Genomic DNA, 25,466 nt, shown 5'->3' with positions numbered 1-25,466 from the left:
TCAGATGCACAAAATAGCATAGGGGAAGAATCAGTGGGTAGTAGTGCAGCATGTCTCCGGTGCAACTACACAAGTGTTAACCGATTGATTGTTATAAGTGTTACTATCGTGAAGAAAGGTTTGCACTTAGCCACAGGGGTCACCGTACACACTCAATGACAACTTATCAGGGCAGTCTTAATGATTTCACAAGGGCACCTTTCGATAGCCAGAGTGCACACTGATGGAAATTAGAGGCTAGTTCATGATTCCTAAGGAGCCATGTTATTTCACCTGATAGTCGCAATTCACCTGCTCTAACTTTCGCAGATGTGAGTGCTCTGGTCGGGAAAATGTCATTCAGCCTCTCTGCTGCTTTTTCAATGATGCAGAATGTTGAAATATTACTTAAATATTTACAGCGGGCAGTTAGTGAAAAAATGTACATGGGCAACATGGTGGGTGGAATCGCTGACTTGTGCAAAAAACATCAAAATGTTTCATGGCTGAAGGGAGTTTAGGGTGGCTGAGAACCTAAACCTAGTCCCAGCTGACCGGCTATGCTTTCACACACGATGAGGTCAGGGAGGCAGTCTTTCAATGGCTGGGCTCACTAGTTTGAACCTCAACAGACGAGGACGAGTAGAGTCAGTGGTGCAGTAATAAGGGCAACGTTGGCACCAAGGCTATACACAATCAGATGCTACACAAAGAAAGATTGAACAGAAGGGTCCTAGGGAAATTTTAAGACCTGCACAGGATTATATCCTGAATAATATGAATCAAAAAAGCCAAACAGAATCCTTTGATCTAATGCAAGAAAAGAGAAGGAAGAAGACACTGACTATATCACACAGACCTAACTGTGGGATAATCTCTTTTTAGGACGAAATCCCTCACCCACCAAAGGTGGCATGCTTCATCATTTGGGATTCTCCACTCAAAGGAAAAACCTAGGGGCATATTTACAAGCTGGCGATAAAAAATTATCGCCGCTTTTGCGGCCGTTTTCGGCCGAAAAGCGACGATAATTTTATCGACCCCTGCCAGTCTGTCTCAACCTTAGAGCTGTGGTTGTGAAGTAATTATGTTATTGACACAGGCACCCCTAATTACTTTTCCATAGAGCGGTGCCCCCTTCTCTGAGCTGTTGCCAGGTTGAGGTGAAGTTATTTACCCAGCCATTGTGGGTAAGCACATATATATATAATTGTTTCTTTGGTTTTTGTATTGCATATACATACTAGATATAGCATGTAAATAGAGGAATTTATTGATCCTATTTACATTAATTGTTGTTTGCTTTGTGTGTTGTAAGGCACTGTCTTTATCTCACGTACTTACGGTTCTGTCCCTACCAGGTACAGTCACCTTTCCAAGAAGAGGAACTGACAGCATCAATGGGTCCGTATTTGACCTCTAATTTCGTTATTTCACATTTCACTTAAGCAGCAGCATCTTCTAGGTCCTGACGAAAGCTTCGCCCGAGTCTGGGCTGTCACAGCTGAAATATGTTGATCACTACATTTCATCTCACACATGCGGTTTAAATCCATACCGCAGGTGCACTGTTTTTAACCCTGGCAGTGAGAACATACAAAGAAAGCATACATTGTTTCGTCTCTAGTTAGTTTTATCATCACTTTCCTCACGTTCATTCTTTTTTTGAGATGCGCCCTCGCTCACACCTTGTGTCTCATTTGGTTGATTTAGAATATCCGCGCTGAGTAGACATCAAAAACATCCCTATGCTCCTCCCTCTCAGAGAGGGGGTTGTATCCCTCAGAGGAACTAGGTTTTACCTTTGAGAGGAGAATCCCAAATGATGAAGCATGCCACCTTTGGTGTGTGAGGGATTTCGTCCTAAAAAGGGATTATCCCAGAGTTAGGTCTGTGTGATGTAGTCAGTGTCTTCTTCCTTCTCTTTTCTTGCATTAGACCCAAGGATTTTGTTTGGCTTTTTTTATACACAATCAGAGCGATATGATCAGGAGCTCCATTGAAATAAATTTTGGAGGAGAGCTTTCTTTGAGGAAGGGATAGATGAAATTGATGCGAGCGGGGAACTTGGTTGCTCACAATACCCATAAGAATGGAGAAAAAACTGGCATCATCAGATAGTGCCCTCTGGTCTGGATCACATGGGCATATTAAGTTAGGAGTGCAGGAGTCACAATGGGGTACATCAGGGCAAGAACCAGAACATAAATTAACCTTGGCCATGAGCCAATCAATAGGTAAAATCGGGATTTCCGATTGGATCGGGACGAAGACATGAAATGGTAACTAACGGGCAGCAGCGATGCCCGGAAAAATGCTGGGTGCATATTGGTCAGCTCGGTTTGTGGCGACCAGTCCGTGGGGGGTCCCCTGGTTGCACCTCAAGGTCAGATGAGTATGGGAGCGCTCCCTAAGAGTCATGTGCACCTGCATTAGGTGGTTTACCTGGAGATTGCACATATTACAAGGTTCATCTTTGTAGAGGAGGGAGCAATGTGCTCCTCCTGAACGTTGTAGGGACACCCGAGCATCTGGCTATAGTACTTTTGGGGGAACTGTCAGCGCTAGGTTAACCATCTTCAGCGTGGTGGGGAGTCACTGGTTTAACAGGAAATATCTTCACATAAGGATGTAAAAGGGCAAATGCCAGACCAAGGTTCTTGGGATGCACTACGGCAGGGACGCTTGAGAAAAGTGCCCGGACAAGGTTGTTGGGATGCCTCCCAGCAGTAATACTTGAGGGCAGACAGAAGTGTAAGAATTGGTCAGTGCTGGGCGGACACATCACTTGCAGCCCTGGCATGGCCATGGGGCCACAAACACAATACATTCAGTAGCAAGTTGAAGCCTCAAAGCCACGACCCGCTGTACTAAGTAGGTGACAGAAGTAGAGCTGTAAAAGACAGTTGGAAAGTGATTTATGATGACCTTGGAAAGACATCATGACTAGAAGGATGATGCATTACAGGATTAGACAAGTTATGGTTATTAATATGCAATAAAGTATAGGATGTGCACTGGATAACCTGTTATGAACATGTCTTACGGTGTAGTCCAAGATAAGCCAGATATGAGCATGTTGATGATCAATGCCATCATGACAAGTGTGTATCATCTTATAGTGTGAATAAACTGGCCGTAGCGGGCACCGGGAAATCCCCTGGTGCGCTGCAGGGGGGGGGCGGTTTTGGGCCCCTGGGGGCCGTTTTTGTTACAGGGCCGTTGTTGCATCCCTGTAAGGGGGGGGGCGCTGCCAAGCACTTTGCCTGGACCGGTTTTGGTTCCCAGTCCGGCCCTGGTTCTAACACTCCAAAAGGTTTTGGTGTACATCATTGTGGGAAAAAGGAATGGCGGGAGTGCCCTTGGATTACTCACACAGCTGGGGGGGGGGGGGGTTAGTTTGTTTGTCGGATACTATCTTAAGTTATAGGTTGTAGGAGAAAATGCGTTTCAACATATCATTTTCTCATGTCACCTTCGGTCCTACGAAAGGTCTATGACTGGGTTTTCAGGTGTTATTGTGGATTTGTTTTGAGCTTCAGCTTGTGACCAGGAGGGTTTCACCTAATGATTGTGTGCACCACTTAATTGTACAAAGTCTGGGAATGTCAGTCAATCTCTTTGGTTTGTAAAACACAAAACACAGAATACCTCTTTATCAAAAGACCAGCAACATGGGACCGAAATGTGGGGCTCCTGAGAAACTGCCCACTTTGCACAATCCTTAAAACTTCTCTGGACGCAGCAAGTGTAATACATTAATTTCTATGTGAAAATGACACCGTGTCTGTTCTTGTGGAGGGTCCCTCGCACAGGTCGGTGTATTTAAATGGACAAAATTTGTTTTGCAGGATATGAGCTGACGCTGCGTTAAGCGTGCGGATTTATCTCATGCTTTTATGTGCCTAAAGTGAGACGTCACTGATATCGCACCAACAAATCGCAGTATACAAAGCCAAGTCTATTGGTTCTGAAATTAGTGTTATTTTATGTGTTTGCTTTACACAGTCACACGGCGAGACTCACCCGAGCAGCAGGAGATGTCCGAGTGCCAGAAGAGTCCCGCCGGGCAGCACGGGGTTATTTCCTCAACACACGCAGCTGGAAGGCAGGTGATACCATAACCGCAGTAACATCCGAGTCCATCTGTACATTGCCCTCTACAAACGGGGTCTGTGCATAAGGGCACTGAGCTGTTTCCGGCTGCAAGAAGAGGGAAGAAGGAAAAGGGGACCGTTAAGAGGGTTCCAAATACAATTATACTTCCCGAAACCTGAGCAATAAGACATCAATGAGCACATTCCTCATCCACGGCTTTTATATTTTATAAACCTTTGGCAAACGCGTCGCGCAGCATTAGCTCCGAGAGGCATCCAAGAGTGGGAGAGATCTGTTGTCCATTATAGAAACAACAGCTCAACAATAACACAGTAGGCAGCACAGGGACACCGGCCATACAAAGGTACAATCTAACAACTTCTGGAAAAGAAGGGCAACAGGGAGCGCATTCCAAACACGGGCCACAAAGTAATGGTCTCTCCCCAATCTCTCAGCAGTCGATTTGTTATTGGACCAATTGTTTTTTTCCTAAATCAACTAGATACTCTCTTAAACTGCAGATCAGAGTATGAAAAAGTAACCAAATATTTCGGGGCAGATTTACAAGCTCCTTGCGCCACTTTTGCGTCACGTTTCCCATGTTAAAAGTGACGCAAAAGTGGTGCAAGGGGCTTGTAGATCTGCCCCTTCATTTTTTCCACTCTCGACTGGAGCTTTTACCCGAATTAATCCCTTTTCTATGGACTGTATAATGTGTTCATGTTTCCTTCCCTCACCTCCTCTCCAGTTCTCAGCTCTTAAGTCCCTTCAACTACAGCACGTCAGGCTGACGGCTTGGATATGAGAGGGCACGGTAGGGTCAGTTAGGATGCTCGAGGTCAGCAGCTCTTGACATTCCAACATTACACAAACCATCAACCATGGAATCATACAAGAAACACTGGGTCACATTTCACGAATGGTGTTCATCAAAAGAATCGTATCCTTCATCCGTTGATCCTTTCCAGGTTTTGTTGCTCCAAAGAGATGGGGTTTTACAAGGGTATCTCCATCAACTCGTTCCTTTCAGTGGGCAGCCATAAAAGTACTAAGGGCCTCATTTAACCAAAAATTGACATAGGGCAGTGCCACAAATCTTTCTGCTACGCTACCCTACGCCAATTTAAACGAGCAGGAATGCACTGTATTATTGTGCATTCCGATCCTTTCAGCCAGTGCCGGCGCACAATTTGATGCTTGGCACCAATGCAGGCACGCTTGCACTGTAGTGTAAGGGTGTCTATGTTGATAGCAGGATTGCTTTTGTGCAGGAAGCAGGGGCAGCTCCTCCACTTTGGAGGAGGAGTGTTGTCCCACTGCTGCTACCCAACAGATGACATGTTAAAATGCCGACAAGGGATTTTATTTCAAGCAAATTCACTAGTTGTTGATTATAGGAAAATTACTATGCGGGTGAGTTTAAGGAAAACACCGACCCAAATGTCAATTAACCCCTTCAGCGCAGCGCGGATTACCGCGCCGTGCTGAAGGTTCGTTGCACGGGCTGGGCCGTGACGGAGGAGTTCCGTCATCCGCACAGCGCGACCGATGCGCATGACGGAACCGCTCCGTCATGCGCATCGAAAGTGTTAACTGAACCAATCATTAAATATATAAAGCACACACACGGGAAATCTTTTTGTGAAATAAACACAAATATATTTTATATGCAAATCCAATTAAAAAAAGAGTACAAATGAACGATTGATTCAGCAATAAATCATGAAAAAGGAAAAACTAAGTCTTATCCACATTTCATGAGGAAACATCTATTCCCGTGAAATCAACAGAGATATGTCTCAAACTGAGAACAATAATAATCATCTGCACATAATAAATATTGTGGAAATAGATGATGAAGTCGACGTTTCGGTCTTAGATGGCATCAATCCGTCAGACCATCTTCAGGACAGTAGGTATTGCATAAAAATACCCCGGATCTTAGTCAGATTACTGGCGGTAAATTTGAGTAAAGGGGATAAACCTTTCTTTTATATTTTCGGAGCTGCGTAACAACAGATTTTTGCCGCACAGTGGGAGAGCTAACGTCAATCCACACGCAGGAAGCAAACCATTTGTGGACTGTGGACAGCTTATTGATCACAGCAAAAATGAATTCATCCTAATGGAATACTCATCATACTTACTCAACTTTCTATGTCGGACTCACGTTTGCGACAAGTAGACACAACCTTTCTTTTCCCCTTTGCATTTTACACTACAAGTATTGTTAATCCCAATAAAATGTTTCTCCCAACATGTGAAGTTAACATTCACTACATCATTATCCTACAGTAATCAACAACCCTATCTAATGGATTGTAATGCACTTTTTATGGAAACAGTACAGAACACAAAATGAATCCAACACCATTTGTTGCCTAAAACAAGCACGCTGGGAACATGCACCCGACAGAACAGGTCAGAGCTAGTCCATTCAGCATCACCGCTTTAGAATCCAATGCATCTCATATGACTACGCTTTATGCATGGTGTATTGATTCAAAATGCGTATTACACTTGTAAAAAAATAACTCATTTAATATACAGAATGCTCTTTTTCCTTGTACATATGCCCTTGGTAATAAAACTCTGGAGGATAATGTATTTGCTGGAGGGATCCATGTTGTGTCTAGTCCCAGTTTTTCATTTATAGATAAAGGCCAAGTTAAGGGGCCATCAGACCTCTTTTTGATCGAGTGGCCTGGAACCTCACACTAAATACAACCAACGGAAACAAAAGTACACAGCTTGTTAGCTCTTCACAGGTACAGAAGAGAGGCATACTTTGGACTTTTTGTCAGTCCCTTTCTGCAAGTGCATGAACTGTAAGAATGTCAGATATGCTGGTCTGTCCCAGTATTCACACACAATTAAAATAGCACTAGTTTATTTCTTTTCTAGCACTACTCAGCACCATGCAGGGTGTCAGAGTGCTTTACATAACATACACATTGACAATAAATCGTGCAAGTGTGTAAATCAATGTACAAGATGTGTTGCATGACTTAGTGAGGGTTAAAATATGTAGCAGTCACGTATCCTACATAGCTCACTGTGATATACTAAAAGGCTTAATTATGAACTGCAAGTAACGAAAGGATCTGTGTTCAAAGCAGTAGCCCACTTAACCTACCTACATTAAAAAAAAGATTCTGTCATCTGCACATTACATGATATGCTTTGAAGGAGACATATTAACTTCCGATACTACTTTGATTCAGACCTGGAACTACACAAAACCGAGATCTCTTCAACAAATACTTTAACCTCCAGAGTTATCTCACCAATTATTATTCCCAGGTATTTACTGGGCACCGCTGCAGAAGATCTCTTAACCCCATAAAATATTAGAAAACACAGACTTTGCAACCAATTAAGCATAACAGATGTACTACAATGCTTCTCCTTGTTGCCAATTTCTTTATGGCAGGGTTTTAAAAAAAATAGTATAATTAGTTGAGGCCCACATTTTACGTTGGGAGTGTGCCACTTTTTCAGCACAACCCTAAAGCAAAATTTGTAAAATCAAATAATGAGCTTAATGCACTCATGATATACCTAAAAAAAAACAATGCGTGGGATCTTATCTGATCTTACTTCTTGTGATGTCACTTCCTGTAATGCCACACATTGTGTCTTCATGGGCTAAGATGGCACACACCATGATATCACTTGCATACTGACTAACTAGGTTATCCTCCCCACGTGCTGAGGCTGCAAGAAACTCCAGAGCGTAAAGGCCTTCCATTTTAGGAAGGAATAATTTTACCCAAACACAAAACCTGCTTTGACAACTTTTTCCCCAAACTACCACCCATTAATTTCGAGAGTAAAAAAATACAATTTATATATTTTTTCCTTTAATGCAGCAGCAAAAGTAACACACCATCCCACCATGGAAAAAGGCACTATGAAAAAAACAGGGAAGGCAGTTCCATGCTTTCTCATCTACATGCATTCCACAGGCCTGCCCCTCGCCTTCGGGTAACTTCACATGTGGTGTACTTCCAACTTTCACCCATATCGAAAAACGGGACCAGAGATACCTTAAACAGCCACCCTGAAGTTAATTTAACAAATATTAGGTTGGCCGCACCGGGCCAGGAAAGGATTGGTCAGTGCAACCCAGACCAGTTCCTACTGCTGCTGTATAGCCTGGATGGAGAGGTAAAAATGTAATTTCTCTTACTTAAATTAGGGCAGGGGGCATGCTTCTCACCAGCAGTGGTGAGTCTCTCTCGATCAGATTCTCAACCTGTTCAAGGGAAGGCTGGGACCGGACCGCGCCCGCGGGGCCACAGCTGCATACACGCCAGGCTCAGTGCACGCAGGCCTGTCTCCGAGTCCGACAGACACTGCGTGAGCGTGACTAGTATTACTCCATTCCATCACGGTCCGTCCAGAGAGAGTGAGACTCCGGTCTGGGGTCTCAAAGCGGGAAGACTCTGAGTAAATAACGGGACAGGACTGTGTGGCACTGGCAGCAGTACTCAATTCACCTAGGCACCAGAGCAGCTGACACACACAGTCTTTCCCCCACGCACTGAGAGAGAGGGTGGTGCGACGTGCGAGTCAGCAGCACTGGCTGCTGCATAAAAAGCACTGCTCGTGGACTGGCCAAAAATGATGCCCAGGGACGTCATTGGTAGCGCTTTCCCACGCTACAAGATTGATGGCCCTGGGAACCAACATACACTGGTACCGCCGGCCCGCTCCACACACCACTATGCTAGGGTGCGCTGCGTAGCATGTACAAGCAGGTGCGCTGCCTTCAAATTAAATAATGTTTCCCCCTTTTGCCGCCCTAGCCCTTTTGCCACCCTAGGCGGCTGCCTAGTCTTGCCTAATGGTAGAAATGGCCCTGACCATCTGTGCCAAAACAAGTTAGAAAATGGTTTTCCTAATTTGTTCGTAGCTCTTCATTTCCTTTTGACTTTACCGATATCAGTGGCAAGTGCAGAGAGGAATTTCTCAAAACTCAAATAATAAAAACCTATCTGCGCAGTTCCATGAGCCAAGGGAGCCTCATGGGACTAGCTACAATTTCAGTAGAAAAATACATGGCTTACCAGCTTGACATTAGAGATCTTCTTAAAGACTTTGCTAAAATAAAGGCAAGGAAGGTACCATTGGATTAAGAGAAAGAACCCAAAACACCATTGAAGTTAGAAGGGAGAAATTCAAAAACGAAATAAAATATCATGAACAGTGCCTATTTAGTTATTTAATGTTTGATGTGTTTTATTGTTTAATGTTGAATACAAGTTCTTTTATATCTAATGCATTAATTCTTCTAGCCTGGATGACAGGGGGAGAGAGTGATGGTAGTAAAAGGGAGGGGGTGGCATTTTTTTATTCTCACCTAGGGTGGCAAAACACCTAGAAACGGCCCTGTGTGCGCCTACCATTTCTCCATCCGGCTGTGGTGTACAGCCAGGAGGAGAAAAGGCACCGGGTTCTAGGCACTGTCTGAGTGGCAAACCAGGCACTCACACAAATAGTAATTCCAGCATGAGAGAAGCTTGGCCTCTGGGAGCTTTTGCAATGTGCATCAGTCGGGGATCGGAAGAGGAGGAAGACGCAGCGTCAGGTAAGTTGCAATTTATTTATTTATATATATTTTTTAATGTATTTATGCCCCCCCCCCCCTCCTTGCCAACCTACAACTTTGCATCGGGGTCAGCCGCCACTGGAAGGAAGAAGCACCTTCCTTCACAATAACAACCCAGAGAGGCACTTTCCTCGTTCTATGTGTGCTGCAGAACGCAGAACACATGGAAAGAGGAAAAAACTTAGAGACATTTCTCCTTGTTACGCCTGCTCTGGGGAGGCATATTGTTTTGGCGCTGCCCCAGATTTATTTAATTTTATAAATCTAGGGCAGCTTCAAAATCCATGGGTGTTGTGTGGGAACACCCACCGCAACACCTATGGAACGCATCCTTGACGCAGAGTACGCCAATGCAGCACTTTGCGCTACTTCGCCTTACTCCATGTCTATGAGGCCACGCAAAGCCACACAACGTGGCTTTGCATCGCCTCATAGATATGAAAGAGAGGCATGTGCCACCGGAATGTCAAAAAAAGTGATTTTCTGGTGGCACAAGTCTCTTGTAAATAAGCCCCTAAATATATATTTCTCTAAAATCTGCTATTTGGTTCAAGACGTTTAAAGGGTTTCAGACTTAAAAAAACAGTTATTTCAAATCTGGTTTAAGATAGTTTTAGTTGCCTACATTCAGAGTCTTTTGAGCATCTAGAAAGGTGAGATATAGCCTAGTTATCAGCTAAAACCGCTTTTCTGGTGGTTGGGTGTTTTGGGAGCATTAATGTCATCATTCCCTTACTTAAGATTCTTCCCAGATGAGGCAGTCCTTAACTGAGATGATAAATTGATTCCAAGGATTAGTTCTTCCTTATACTTAGGACAGGAAGTGGTATTACAAGCAGTAGGGGCTAAAGTCAAATTAAAATCGGGGGGCAGCACGGGGGCAAATATTATTTAAAAAAACAGACTTACCTACTTCTCCCACTGCCGTTCCATCTGCTGGAAGCCCTGGTTCTCCCTTCTTCTGTAAGTCCCTGGGCCAGCATAGGCTCCCAGACTCCCCACCCAATCCAAACGCTGCTCTAATGCTGTGAGACCCGCGCCTGGATTGGTCTGTGGAAAGCTCTCGGAGATTTGCCACTTTCTCAAATATCTCCTTTGGAAGTGGATCGGAAAGTGACTCCGAAAGACCAAGTACGAGCACAGACCAACGTGCATACCAACAGGGACCTATGTTCCAACAAGGACCAATCCCAGTACCAGGATACCTTTGGGTCTTCTGCCTCATCTCCTTTTTTAGGCAAACCCATGTGGAACAACAGAGACCCAGGTTGGGGGAGACCGCCGAGATGGAATCAGGCAAAGTACAGTCAACGGGGCAACACGAGGGTGCGATTCCAACCACAACAGAACCATGGAGAGATTCGACCTCGGCATCAGACTTATCGCTGGTGATATCCATACAAGTGGATAGGGACGTTGTGATGAGCGAGACTGCTGAAACACCAACGGAAGTTGAGCAACCTATCAGACAACAGGAGGTTGCCATTTAAACCACAACAGAACCAGTGAATGACCCATGCATGCGGCCTGACTTAGCATTGGTGACGTGTTAAGTAAGCACAGTGGAAGCAACAAAAAGAGATCCCATCGTTAACATCTCCATCTATTCCCTCAGCAAGGCTGAATATTATATCTTGGCAAAGGGTTTGTGCTTTATCCCTACCACTCCCCCAAATACTTTCAACATTAAGTTAGAGTTGCAACAGTTCTTCAGAAAGATCCGACTCAAATACTTCAAGGTGAAGAATAATCAATACTCCAGAAAAGCTGCATCAACTGAATTCCGCCCACCTTCACTCCTGCTTCATACTTGATGAGTGAAAAAATTCTAGCCTATGAGAAAATTGTGATGACTGAAGTCATGACCCTTCTGGAAAACACAATTACATTGAACACAACATCTCTAAGGAAGAAGGACAAGCCTTACAATCCTTAAGTAATAACAGAACTATCGTGATAAAGACCACGGACAAAGGGGGCGCAGTGGTTGTCCAAAACACTGAGGATTACATAGAGGAAATCGACCAACAACTGAATTATGAGACCAGTTACACCCGCATCAACCGAGACCCTACTAAGGAAATATCGAAGCTAATACAAGATCTTAAAGGCAAGGGCCTTGCGGAAGTATTTCTCTCAGAACTGAATTTAATTTCCTCAACAAAACTAGTCCCAGGATCCCAACTATATACACCATCCCTAAAATACACAAGAATTTACTAAAACCACCTGGGAGACCGATTGTCTCTGGTTGTGGATCCCTCTTGGAGCCTCTAAATCAATGTATAGATAGCTTCCTACAGCCATTTTTTGTGGAGAGAGGATCTTTCCCCTGTGACACTATGCACACTATCCAACTGATTGAGAACCAGCCCTTCGACAAATTATCACATTTTCTCGTGACACTTGATGTGTGCTCTCTATACACCAGCATACCACAGGAACAAGCGATTGAGGTCATCAGGAACGTCCTCGAGAAGCGTCCTTCACCACGGTGTATCCCTACAGAATTTTTAGTACACCTCCTACAAATTGCCATGACGAAGAACTACTTTATCTTTAAAAACACATTTTTCTATCAATGCAAAGGAGTAGCAATGGGAGCTCGGTTCGCTCCAAGTCTGGCTAACCTGTTCATGGACAGCTTTGACGACCACACATCTACACAGACCTGAATCCCTTCCTTGACAATATCACTATATGGAAGCGCTACGAAGATGATATTTTGATGATATGAACAGGCACTGAAAATCAACTGACTGATTTTATAACATGGCTGAATGTGAGCTCACAGGACATCCAATGTACTATGTCTTACAACACAGACTCAATACCCTTCTTGGACCTCACACTGGAAATTGAATAAGACAGAATTGTGATGAATCTGTATAAGAAACCAACAGACCTCAATACCCTCCTAAAATATAACTCACATCACCCTACGGGCAATTCTTACGTTGCGCCGCAATTGCTCCAGACGCAAGGATTTCTTTAAGGAAACTGACATCTTAATCTCCAAAATGAGGGAAAGAGGATACCCAAAGGGACTGCTGAACAGAGCAAGGAAGAGGGCATGGTACAGACCCCGAAAATCCCTTCTGGAAGTGCACACCCATGATGAAAAATTGGACAAACTAATATGTGTGATCACCTTTACTACCAGAAGTCATGACATAAAAAAAGTAATAAAAAAATATTGGACTCTTGTTGGAACCAAAATCAACATGACAGAAGAACCTATGTTCTCCTTTACACGTGCCAAAAATGTGAAAGACTATGTGGTCTCTTCTTATTTAGATACATTGCCTGCACCAGATATTAGATAGCAATTACACTTACCACCAGTAACAGGCCACCATAGATGCGACCACTGCAAGGCGTGAAATATTGACTCTAACAGGATCCACATTCATGCACCGAGGCAAAACTTATGATCTTACTCAATTCACGAATTGCAACATTCAGAACGTCATTTATGCCATCAGATGCCCTTGGCAAAAGATCTACGTGGGACAGACCACACAAAAAGTTAAAAACAGGATTTTGCAACATACTAGAAGAATCAAATAAGGGAGCCCCAATGGTTGAACAATATTCTAGTGCGGGACATACTGCCGACCATCTTGAATGGTGGGTTCTGGAAAAAAATCACCTTGCATCCAAGGGGTGGCAGTATTACCACCTCTTTGAATTACAAAGAGTGCCGTTGGATCCATATCCTAGATGCTGTGAGCCAAGGACTAAACGAGCAGGAGGAAACATGTAAACAGATGGGCAGGCTATAACTATATATATTTTTTTAAAACAACCCCTGTAAGCCTAGGGCTTCACATAACATGTAAACAGATGGGCAGGCTATAACTCATAGTCTAACTACTCCTGAACCTGCTGACTAACCCATGTTACCTTATTAGATCTATTCTTTGATCCATGTATGAATAACAGATGAATTGGTATGTAGAAATATATAATAATGCCCCTTGGCAAGTATGAAACTTTCGTTGTTTTAGGGTGTAAACTTTGTAATGCTTCATTGGTTAATCTTGTGCACTATTTCATTTCCAGACAGCATATGTTATACATTGAAATTGTGGGATGTGCTTTGAATGCACTCCATGATATCAGAGCTACGGTTTATCATATGTGTACAATGCTGTATTACTATGCTCAATGTTTAAACTTCCTACCAAAATATCGGCTAGTTAAAACGAGCATTATGGATGTTCAAAGTTCACTAATTATCCATAGCGTGTGTATTTTACTTGAAGGTTAATATGTACATTGTCTCCGCAATTATCCAGGGTTAATGTATCAGGGTTTGTTAACAGAATGGATGTTACATGTCTAAAGTGTGCGATATAACTTGAGAAATCCATTCCACTACTTGAAATCCTGGCCGGATTTTGAAGAATTGAGATACGCCAAACAATTTAGCTGCTGCACCCGCCAGCACCTTCACTCTGGCACGTACGCGGGCACACGAGAATTGTCAAATACTGACATTCTCCTTGACCGCGTTCGCACAATTAAGCGGATACGGACGAACGAGGACGTCTCTCTTAACCTTTCTCAAGTAAGCTAGCATGTTCGTTTGGCCCCCTCGCTGAGCACAGAAGTCGCGTTAACCTCGTATTGGCGAGTATGGGATGCACATTATAATGCTCCACTGCGCTTCTGTATTTAAATCGACTTCGGGCACATTCCTGTATAGATGATACCTGATCACGTGAAATAGTTACATATGCCTTCACTGCCATCTTGTGTACAGTACTAATTGCACCCACCCAACAGTTGGGTTGGTAAGACGTTATGAAGTAATGGTTTTGGCTCATTGCGGTTTTGGTTTCCGCTCCCAGCATGACACCACTACTTCGAGTGCAAGGGAAGGGTGTTTCTCCTAGGCGTACGTGGGTACACATTGACGGCTCATTTACTATATCTACACGGATGTGTGAAAGAATAAATGCAATCTATGAGCGGTTTAGTATCTGTACTGATTGCCCTCTTTGCCTCCACAGTCATTTGATCGCCTCACACTATTCATTTCCACCGGCTGGTGCAGAAAGATCTTTATGACTCAAACCGGTATGTAGGCATCTGACCGTGCCTTAACCCTATCACACACAGTCAATGATAATTGCTTTGTGGCACACAAACTGTACCACAATTTACTAAATACTTTGCATTATTTCTAGAACCACAATCTATGGATGTGAGTTGGAGGTGTCGGCTGACACCTCCCTGAATATTGCTGCAAAGTTGGATGCACATAATATAGGACTTTTTATTTATTTTTTTATTGTTTTTTTATGGTCCTATGATTATGCCAATTGGACACTCCTAGGACCAAACTGGATATGCCCATGGTTTATGAGCATTGAGAGGGTCCGCAGGGTCTTTTGAACAATCTGGAGTGATACCGAACCTCCCCAAATCAATCGATGGGAAGTGCTTTTTGGTCTGAAAACACACCCCTCTGGGCTTCGGGCTGATGGCATCGAGAGAATCCAAGGGAAGAGCCCACGTCATCCTAGCCTATTGATAAAAGGGAATGCATAGACAGTCAGCACGTTATGGGTATTGGCGAATGAGGACAAAAAATATATATATAATATAGGACTTCAAGTTGTTTGGTAAGCATGACGTTGCTACTGCACCTCTTGCTTTATCCACACCTAGTATACACACCTCTCACTCATTTATTTATTATTCAACAGGCTGTCATCTTTCTCCCCCCTGTCCTGATGCTTATTAATCTGTACTAACCGTTAAGGGTCGAAACGTCGACGTTGTTGTCTTAATTAGTCCACACAATTCCCTGACCTGAACAGAAAATCATATCTTCCGTTCGGATTTATGCAATGAGTTGTGGACTTAGATGCTAAATATTGTTTGTGTGTTATATATATGTTATTTATGTCACCCATGTACAGCACTTTGTCACATATTACTACCAGTCACTAATTGTACCACACAGCCATTGGCTCATTCGCCGTATGTGTTTCATGTCACAGACAGCCTTTTTATTGATTTGCATATATACAAATACAAAGTAAAGAAATTTGTTCTCTGGCATAAATTGGTTGCTTTTTCTTGGTGTGTTACTTTGGTATATGACTAAAACATATTTCCTTTAATGTATTAAGTACCTGGTGCAAATCAGTTGATCTCCCCGACAGAACCATTGTTTTTCTTTAACCTGGATTGGTCTGAACGGCCTGGTTAGGCGCTCACAAAGGGACTGGGAGCTTGTGCCATTTTTGCCACCTAGCTGTTAAAAAGTGTGCATGTTGTTTGCTCAGCCTAGGACGGCCGGCCAAACTGACATGCACACTTACTAGTGCGCCACCCCCACTCCTCCTTTTGATCCCTGGCTAGTGTTGAGAGGATTGTCCGGCCCGCCGTTGACTCGGCAGCATTGGCTGCCAGTGAAAAATAAAATTATAATTACATTGTTTTAATATTGTATTATTTTTTTATTCCCAGCGGGGCGATGCTCCTTCGCTATTGCGAAGGAGCCGCCGCTGATTACCAATTCTTCTTTCAGAAACAGATGGTGTTCCTTCTCCACTGGATGCTAAAAGAGTGTTGTCTCTCTATCAAAGCAGAACTGAGGAGTTAAGAACGTCCATCTTGCTGTTTGTGTCTTATGGGTCAGCAAATAAGGGGAGCAAGGTCTCAAATTAAACAATCAGTAGATGGATTAGCCAGTCAATAACTCAGGCATATAAATCAGTGCGGTAGGTCATTTCTTCTAACACCCGGGGTGGCCTACCAGAGGAGTGGCAGTTTCTTGGGCACAAGTAGGTAGGGCATCTGTTCCCGCAATGGGTAAAGTTGTGACATTATCATCCCACCAGACCTTTGATAACATTACCCATTACAATTCTCAGATACTGCAGGTCCTTTTAGTTCTATAGTTTTGAAAACGAGAACAATGCAATTGCTAAATTATAAAATATTGTTGAGCATCTTAAGTGTTGGTGCAATTTTCTGCTTAGTAAATTTTCACAGTTAAGGACTGGAATGAGGAGCAGGTAGATGAGGCAGTAATGGCCCACTTACTTAGCGGTAATGTTCATTACATCTCAACTGGATTAATAGGTCCCCTGATGCTCTTTTTTGACCACGGGTCTCAATGGGCAATTTTAGCACTCGCAAGACTCCCTGAACTCAAGACAGTCTCCCTGAATTGCATGCACGCCTTGCGTTGATTTTTTAAATAAAAAGCACCATGACATCTATCTACAGCTGTATTCAACATTAAATTACTCATACATCCATGAAATTACTAATATTAACAACAAACATTGACAAAGATACACTTTGGGAAAGAGAGAGAAAAAGAGAGAGATGTAATCTTCATGAAGAACACAATACAAACTGAATTAATATTGTCATTTACTAAGATTACCACTCACTAATGGCCTATGTTATATCAACATCTGAATGATAGAATTTTAAACATATCCAAGCAATCCAAGTGCAAATGTCTGCAGCAGGCACATAACCTATTGAACTACTTCACAAGGTCGGAAGTGATGACCTGCAGGTTACATAAGGATCTTAGTAAGAATGGCAGGAATCCACTGTACATCAGTACTAGGATTTCAACAGGTGCTCTGCTGATTACATGCATTGCTGCTAATATATGGCCTGTGTTTATAACGCTTGCTGCAACGGGTGGTGCCAAGGTATCCTCGACAGAGCTCACGCTGCAGAATGTGACAGAAGCAAAGGTGGTGCCATAGGAGCAGCATATAGTGAAATGTCGAACAGCGCACTGAATGCATGGGCCTGAGAACAGGCTAGCGGGGAGTCCGGGTCAGACGTTTATGAAGACGGCAAAAAGGGACCGAGAGTCAAAGTGAGGGCCTGAAGGCTAGCAGGGGTACTCTGAGGCTATGTAAGGGCCTGAGAGCTTGAAGAGGCATAAGTGGGGCTGTGAGACAGGATCCAGAAATCAGTAGAGGAGTGTATAGCGGTATTAGCTGCTAGCATGGTAGGCCTGTGGCAATGTGAGGAGCCAGCAATGTGTGCTTCTCGGGGCTAGGTAAGGGTCTCTTGGGATGTGCTTAGGGTATCTAGTGCCCTCTGAGCCAGCAGATGATACATTTTTGTAGGCTGAAGGCCGTGTAAACCTGTCTGTAGAGAGTGGAGGTCCAGTAATGTGTTTGACAAACTTTGAGTACATGCATAGTGGATCTGAAGGCCTGTGTGACAGTTGGCTGAGATTGTCTCAAGGCTGGTCAAGTGACTCTGACTAAAGCAATCGCATATCGCAGGGTTGGATAAGGTTCTTCCAGAGTTTGCTGAAGGTCTCTGAGGTGATATAAAGGCTGGCTAAGAAACTAGGAGATGATATAAAAACACCAATGATAGAAGACAGGATGTCTCAGTGAATTAACACGCACAACAAATGTGGTTCGAATATCACTAGTTTGAGTCTTCGTAAAGAAGGCTTAGACTTCCATCCTTTGTTTACACACAGGTGTTCATTTGAGCCGGTGGTTGCTAGTGGGCAGCACAGCAATTATGTATGCCCACTGGGGCTCTTTACATTGTCTCGTGGGAGGTAATCCTGGTGATGAAAAAATACAGTTCGAAGGACGTCCCACAGTTTTATAGTTGTGCCTGTTCGGATCCCTTGCCACTCCCTCGACAAAGCCTTATCATTGTGGACTAATTATTATTTTGTCGCAGATGCACCACTTCCCTGCTTGGGCCACAGATGGGCCTATGCTGTTCTTGGGACTATAGTCTGCATCTACTGGACAACCCAGTTCCCCAAAGCAGCTCGCCTATTGGAACCCACCAACAGCGACGGGTGTCTGCTAGTGAGTTTCTACAGGTGACCATTCTACGACTCCTGCTGTAGGACGCAGATGCATTCTGAGACTGGCTGGGGGTGAAGTGTCTGACCTCCACATCCCACATTCTCTTAGGGTGGGTGATGCCCACATGCTTGTAGTGCTGTGCAAACCTGTTCCAGACACCTGCACAGAGCCATGCCTACAACAGTGCACCCCTCTAAAATGGAATAGGAGGTTTGAGAGCAGTAGAAGAAGGGTGAAGAGTGTAGAGGAGCTAGTGGGAAAAGGATTCGGAGAAGGAAACCGGGGCAAAAAGAAGAGAAGGCATGGGTTGAGAGTAAAGGGAAGAGCGGTATAATAAAGAGAAGGCAAATCAGAAATACAGGAAGAGAGGTCACAGACAAGGAGGAAAAAGCAGAGAGAAAAGGGGTAGGGTGGAATCAGAATATTTTTTTTGTTATAATCAATGGGTCTTGTCATAAATAAGTTTGTATACCACTAGAAATAGAAGAGGTAACCAGTGCCCTCTTCAATGGTTCATAAACACATTAGCCATGGAAATATAAATAGGGAACAACATTCTCCCTAGGATGGCAGCCATCTTGGATAGGTTGTTAGCTCTCCTTCAATGGAAATAGAAAAAGGATGCAATCCTCTTACGTGGATGGCAGCCATCTTGGAGGGGTCAGTGCTATTCAATTTCCTTACTTTACTATGAGCAACCATAATAAGAACAATCATAAAAGAATACACTCGCCATTAGGAATCCAGCCGATTGTAGAACCAGGTCTGCCTGGATGAGATCTTTACAACCAAGGAAGGCTAAAACAGATCTATGCCACAACAACATTAAGGTAGGCACGTTGGCACGTTGGATTAGCTCCCACTCAAGGAGGCATCAGTTGTCAGTGTATATCCTACATCACAGACCCTAAACAACCGTGGAAACATATAATAGAAGATATCTGTATATTCTACCTCCCGTCACAAAACAGACACAGTACTGAGAACTCAAGAGTAATAAAGACTGTAATTATTACTCATAATCATGACCTATCTGAAAAAGGAAGGAAGGAACTCTTATACAATCTCATACCACCCTAATCTCTCCAAAAACACCACCAAATCCTTTAAACACAGCTCACTTAGAAAAAACCCAGAAACCTTAATCTCAGACCCCTCCTTCAACATAAAAAAGGTGCCATCATTAACGACCTAATATTTTACACTACTAAAATGGCTAAATGGCGCAACACCCTAAATAGTGTGCTGAAGGTTCAGTAAGTAAGAAACATTCCTTACGGCATTAAGATGCTAACATCACCCTCTCGAAAACTAAGAGACACACTGAATATAACATGCTACAAGACTGGCACAATTCTCATACAAGCCGGCAACTAAGATTTAGAACGATTCGACGAATATTTCTCAACCTTAAAAGAACACGTTCTTAACCACCCTCTCTCAATAAACCTGCCAAACAATAAATCGCAAGCCATCTCCCCGCTCAGGATTCAATCTGCCAAGATAGAAAATATTACCACCACAGAGCCCCAACAGTCGAAAACAGAATCCAGAAGCTACATAGCTAAGTGTAACAGCCCACATTTACCTAAACTTATCCCCTACTAACCACAGAGCCCATAGCTCTAAAGCAAGCCCTAACACAGGTCCTACCCCTATATTGGAAAATGTCGTTAGGATGGAGTCAGCAAGCACTGACCAGGGTAACTGGAAATGTACTCATAGGACAGGCTCTAAGAACTGCGAAACAGCAACAAGATATAAGAAAATATGCATAGATAAACCCAATTGTAGCCCAAACCCTCAAGAGACAATCTATCCCAACATACCAACAGAGTCACCCATATTACCTCCAGTCTCTCAGCAATCTGGCATGGAATCTGATAACCTCAGTTCTTTTCAACCCAGTACGGAGTATGATGATCTCAGCTCCCAATCGAGCAAAACTTACAAAGCCATGCAACTAGCTATCAGGGATATGAAGAACCTACTACTCTTGTCAGAAAAATGTCTTTTAAAACTGAAGCACCTACAGAAATCCGATTACGATACCCATAAAAATTTAAAATCTATCCCAATGGCAGTGACAAACAGACCATACCGCTCTCGCAATCAACTCAGATATCTAGACATTGAGATACAAACCCTTGTGCTATCATATGAACCTTTCCCCAATCTTACCAATAAGTTAGACGAATATCTCATTCAGTCCCAATTAACGCAAGCAGAACTGCACAGACTAGCCTTAAAAGGCCAAACTTCAATACCCTAAAAAATTTGATACTAATTCCCGAAAAGCAAGAATCATTACATCAAACCACAAAAATCTATTTTGTGTCTACTACTCAACTGTCGATCAGCAAAGAAACATGCCGCTGACATAGTCGACCTCATCTTAAACCAGGAAATAGACATAACTATTCTAACAGAATCATGGCTCTTTGATTCATCCTCCCCATGCCTAGATCTATAAGTCCCTTCGAACTATTGTATTGTGAGACTAGACAGACCAAACAAAAAAGGCGGAGGCATAGCTTGTATGCATAGATCTGATATAGTCATTACAAAAGTACAATCAGACCCCTTAGAGTCTTGTGAATATCTCGGTCTGTCATTAAGATCCTTAGATAATCAAACTTGAAAACCTAACGCATTTTACCACCCTCACTGTAAAAACACCATGTTCATAGACCAGCTGATAGAAATTATCATAGCAAACTCTACTCCCCATTCTAATGATATTTTCCTAGGAGATTTCAATCTTCACTGGGGGGAACATACTGACAATCAGATCAATCTACTCAAAACCTTCCTTGTAGAGCAATCGCTGGTCCAACAATGCCACCTACTAACCCATTCGAAAGGCTCCACCCTAGATGGGATTATCTCTAAAGAAAAAGCTGTAGTCAAATTCGCGATCACTCCTTGCGACTGGGCCGATCATCACATCATTACCTTCCAAATACCCCACATAAAAAAGAAGACCTCCTCACAACCAATAAAACCCAGGAAATGGATTTGCAACACCAAAGGGCTCAATATGGAAAGTTACGCAGCACGCTGTGAGGGAGAATTGCAACCTCCCAATAACCAGGAAGACGTCAATGACCTCATGAAATACTACACTAATACAATGACAAGCATAATTGAGACCATAGACCCATTCAAACTCAAAAGGGTCCCAGACAAAGATAAAAACCCTTGGTTCACCGGTTCACTCAATGAAGAAAGACGATCATTCAGACTCACAGAGCGGAAATGGAGACAACACCCTTCCTCACCACACTTAACCCTACTAAGACAGGCCAGAAAGGTCTACAATAAAAGCATTCGAAATTTAAAAAAAAAAATTCTTTCGAAAAGAACTGGATAAAGCAAAAAACAGACTGAGGAAACTCTTCTAAAAGCTCAATCCAATAAAACGGCCAAATCTGCGCCAACAGCTGCAAAATCAAATATAAGCAGAAAAGAATTCTCCTCCTTCTTTATAGCCAAAGCCATATAGATGGAGATGGAGCTCAAAAAGGCAGCGGATTGCCCCTCAATCAAGAAGAACACCTTAGCCAAGCCTCATTCTCAACCAGTGCTGGAAAGACCAAAAAATAATGGTATATGGTCAGAATTCAAGGGGGAACAACCTTTACAACGCAACTTTTACAACGCACTACCATTACAACGAAACTGTTACAACGCGAGTGCATTGACAATGCAGGCCATTACAACGCAAATCTTTACATCGACTTGCACTAGATGGCGTGCTAACTTTAAAAATAGTGTAGTTTACTATCCCAACACCTTCCCTACTGTTACGTGGACTGGAGTTGGAATAGTAAATTACACTTTTTTAATGTTAGCACGCCATCTAGTGCAAGTCGATGTAAAGACTTGCGTTGTAATGTCCTGCGTTGTCAATGCACTTGCGTTGTAAAACTTTCCTTGTAACAGCATGCGTTGTAACAGCATGCGTTGTAACGTCATACATCCGAATTCAAGCCTGTCTCTGACACAGATATCGCAAAGATTATCTTGACCGCCTAAAAATAGGGCTCTCCAATTTAAAAAAAAACAACAGAGATCCCCGCAGACCTGAACAACCTCAGACCAGTAACAAATATTCCCATGCTAGCCAAAGTCCTGGAAAAATGTGTACAACAACAACTGAGCCAACACATCTCTAAATTCAAACTGCTGAATGACTTCCAATCAGAATTTAGACCGAACCATAGCGCTGAAACAGCAATTCTGCACATCGTGGACAATGGTCTACTTGCCCTCGACCGCAACGAAACCTGTCTTCTAAACCTGCTTGACCTTTCAGCAGCATTTGACACTGTAAACTATACCAAATGCTAGATCGCCTGAAAAAAAGGATGGGCTTAGAGGGTACAATCCTAAAGTGGTTCAATTTGTTCTTAGAAAACAGATCGCAAAAATTCATAGTGAACCAAACTTTATCTGCTTCATACAGAAATCTTATTGGGGTGCCACAGGGCCTTACACTATCCCCTGCTCTATTCAATTTGTTTGTATAGCCACTCACTGATATCTTACAGCAAGCAAACATCTCCTTCCACATGTACGCTGATGATACACACGTTTACATAAACATTACATCGATAAAAGAGATCGGTATCATGAACCAGGCATTAAAGAAAACCTTCCATTGGCTAACCAGTAATCACCTCAATCTTATCCCACCGAAACCTGAATTCCTCTTGATTTTCCCCCAGAAAAGCACCACGAATATCACCTAGTGGGCCAAACTAATCACAGCGCTAAACTGCATCCCGAGGATTGTAGATTCAACCAAATCCTTGGGCATTATGCTAGACAAAAACCTGAACATGCTTGCACATATCAACACGATGGCAAAAAATGCCCGCTTCCATTTAAGCTACCTCAGAAAACTGAAACCTTTCATAAATAATGCAGACCTTAAAACTGCAGTCCAGGCACTAGTCATATCAAGGATTAAATACGGTTGCACAACACTAGCTGGTCTTCCTAAGATTTCAACAGCCCCACTAAAAGCCTGTTTCAATGCGTCTACAAGACTTATAACTGGATCCAGAAAATTCGACCACATCACCCCTCATCTGAAAGCGCTCAACTGGCTGCCCTACGAAGCAAGAATACAGCTAAAAATTGCATATATCACTCACAAAGGATACATTACAATACACCCATGTACCTAGATCAGAAAATCACTATATCAGGAGGTTGCCGGGTTTCCCGGAGTCATGGAGATCTATTACTAAAACGGGCCCTCTTCCGAAAGAAACATACTTAAGATCGAGCTCTCTCTGGTGCAGCACCAAGAATTTGGAACGCTCTCCCCATAACATTAGAAAAATCTCGTCCATCGCGGCTCTTAAAAACGCAGCCAAAACCTTTCTTATGAGCAGATTCCTGTCATAACTTCAGCAGTCCGGTCATTATCAGAGGACCTTCTTGTTTAATCGAGACACTACCACACATCGACCACTAACGTTATTTTGATTATGTAAATTTGTATGTCATGCACAAATGTCTCTATCACACTTCAATGTACAACTAATGTATGACTTTGTAGCATAACTGTTGCTAGTAACTTACTGTATAATGATTAGGTTTACTGAAAATTGCAAGGTGTTCATGTTGTTATCAGTGGAAAACATTATGTGAAAGTAAAGTGCTCTGATACCCTATTAGGGTCAAGTTCGCGCTATATAAAACACCAAATAAATAAATAAACAAGTATAAAGTGATAAAGATAAACTGGCTTGAACCAAGTATATTTTTTAACATGCATACTTCAGGGCATCGCATTACGAAAACAATTCCTCCTTTGTCTCCACCTACTAAAACAATATTAATAATAATAATTTTAACAACTTGTTCTTCATGTAGTTCACACTTTTAGCAAGATTGGAGGATGTATTTACTCGGAGCAATAATGAAGGAAGCTCATTTGAGAGCACAGCCAAATTAAGCTTGCTCCGAGAGCAACTTTCAAAGTATTATAAAACTGAGGTCGTGATAGGGAGAGCTCATAGTGGGGGAACTGCTGAGAGAAGCTCACCATAAGGGTAAAGCCAAAGAAACCGGACTCAAAGTACTCCTGGAAAGTGGACAGTGAGGGCAATAGTGACTCTTGTTGGAAGGTACGAAGGAGGATACAAATGCCATAGATTTACATTATCGTTATTACTGGATCGAAACTCATGTCAGGAGCTTTCTTTTTGCGATAGAGGGTATGGCCGCACTCAGTTTATACTGAGTGCTCTATGATAGGAGGATCACACTGAGAACACTGCTGCATGAAGCTTACAAGGACGGCAGTGGTGGTGTAAGCTCACACTGTTATAGGAAGCTCACACTCAGAGCATTGCTGGAGGGATTTCACAATGAATAAACTGCTGGAGGAAACCCAGTACGGTACTTCTAGACGTACCTTACAATGAGGATACACCCGGATAAAGCTCCAATTGAGGGCACTGCTCTTGGCAGCTCACATGGAGGGCACTGCTGGTGGAAGATAAACCTAAGAGCACTTCTATGGGGATGTCACATTGCAGGCTCTGCTGGTGGAAGTCAAACCCCAGGTCACTGTTGGAGAGCACTGCAGCAGGAAGCTTATTGGGAGGGCATGGATCTTGGAAGCTCAGATCAAGGGCACTGCTGGTGGAAGCAAAGCCCAAGGCCACTGTTGGAGGAAGCTCACATGGAGAGCACTGCTGGAGGAAGCTCACACTGTGGGAGAAGCTAAATAACCCAAGTGATGCTCACCTGGAAGAAGCTCACATTGATGGGAGCATTGCCCTGCACAATTTACAAAGAAGAATCTACCCCATCTGCTCCTCAACAACATTGGCTATAAAAATAGGAAGACCCACAATTGCTGTTCCGGAAATAAGAGATATTATAAGGCCAGTTTTTTCAAACCACTAAAATTTGAA

At 43.1% G+C, this 25,466-nt stretch overlaps 1 protein-coding gene across 1 annotated transcript in view; it reads right to left on the bottom strand.

Moving 5' to 3' along the window:
- The window catches only part of LOC146857284 (uromodulin-like), a 1,099,666-nt gene that overhangs the window by 1,064,198 nt on the left and 10,002 nt on the right, over nt 1-25,466 (bottom strand). Inside the window, exon 2 of the mRNA XM_085647029.1 lies at nt 4,006-4,182. Coding sequence (XP_085503155.1) covers nt 4,006-4,182 — 177 coding nt within the window. The remainder of the gene's footprint in view (nt 1-4,005; nt 4,183-25,466) is intronic.

The sequence above is a fragment of the Triturus cristatus genome, chromosome 3_2 (genome assembly GCF_964204655.1).
Source record: "Triturus cristatus chromosome 3_2, aTriCri1.1, whole genome shotgun sequence".
NCBI lineage: Eukaryota > Metazoa > Chordata > Amphibia > Caudata > Salamandridae > Triturus > Triturus cristatus.
Note: the sequence above shows the minus strand (reverse complement) of the source record. Positions and strands in the feature narration are given on the sequence as shown.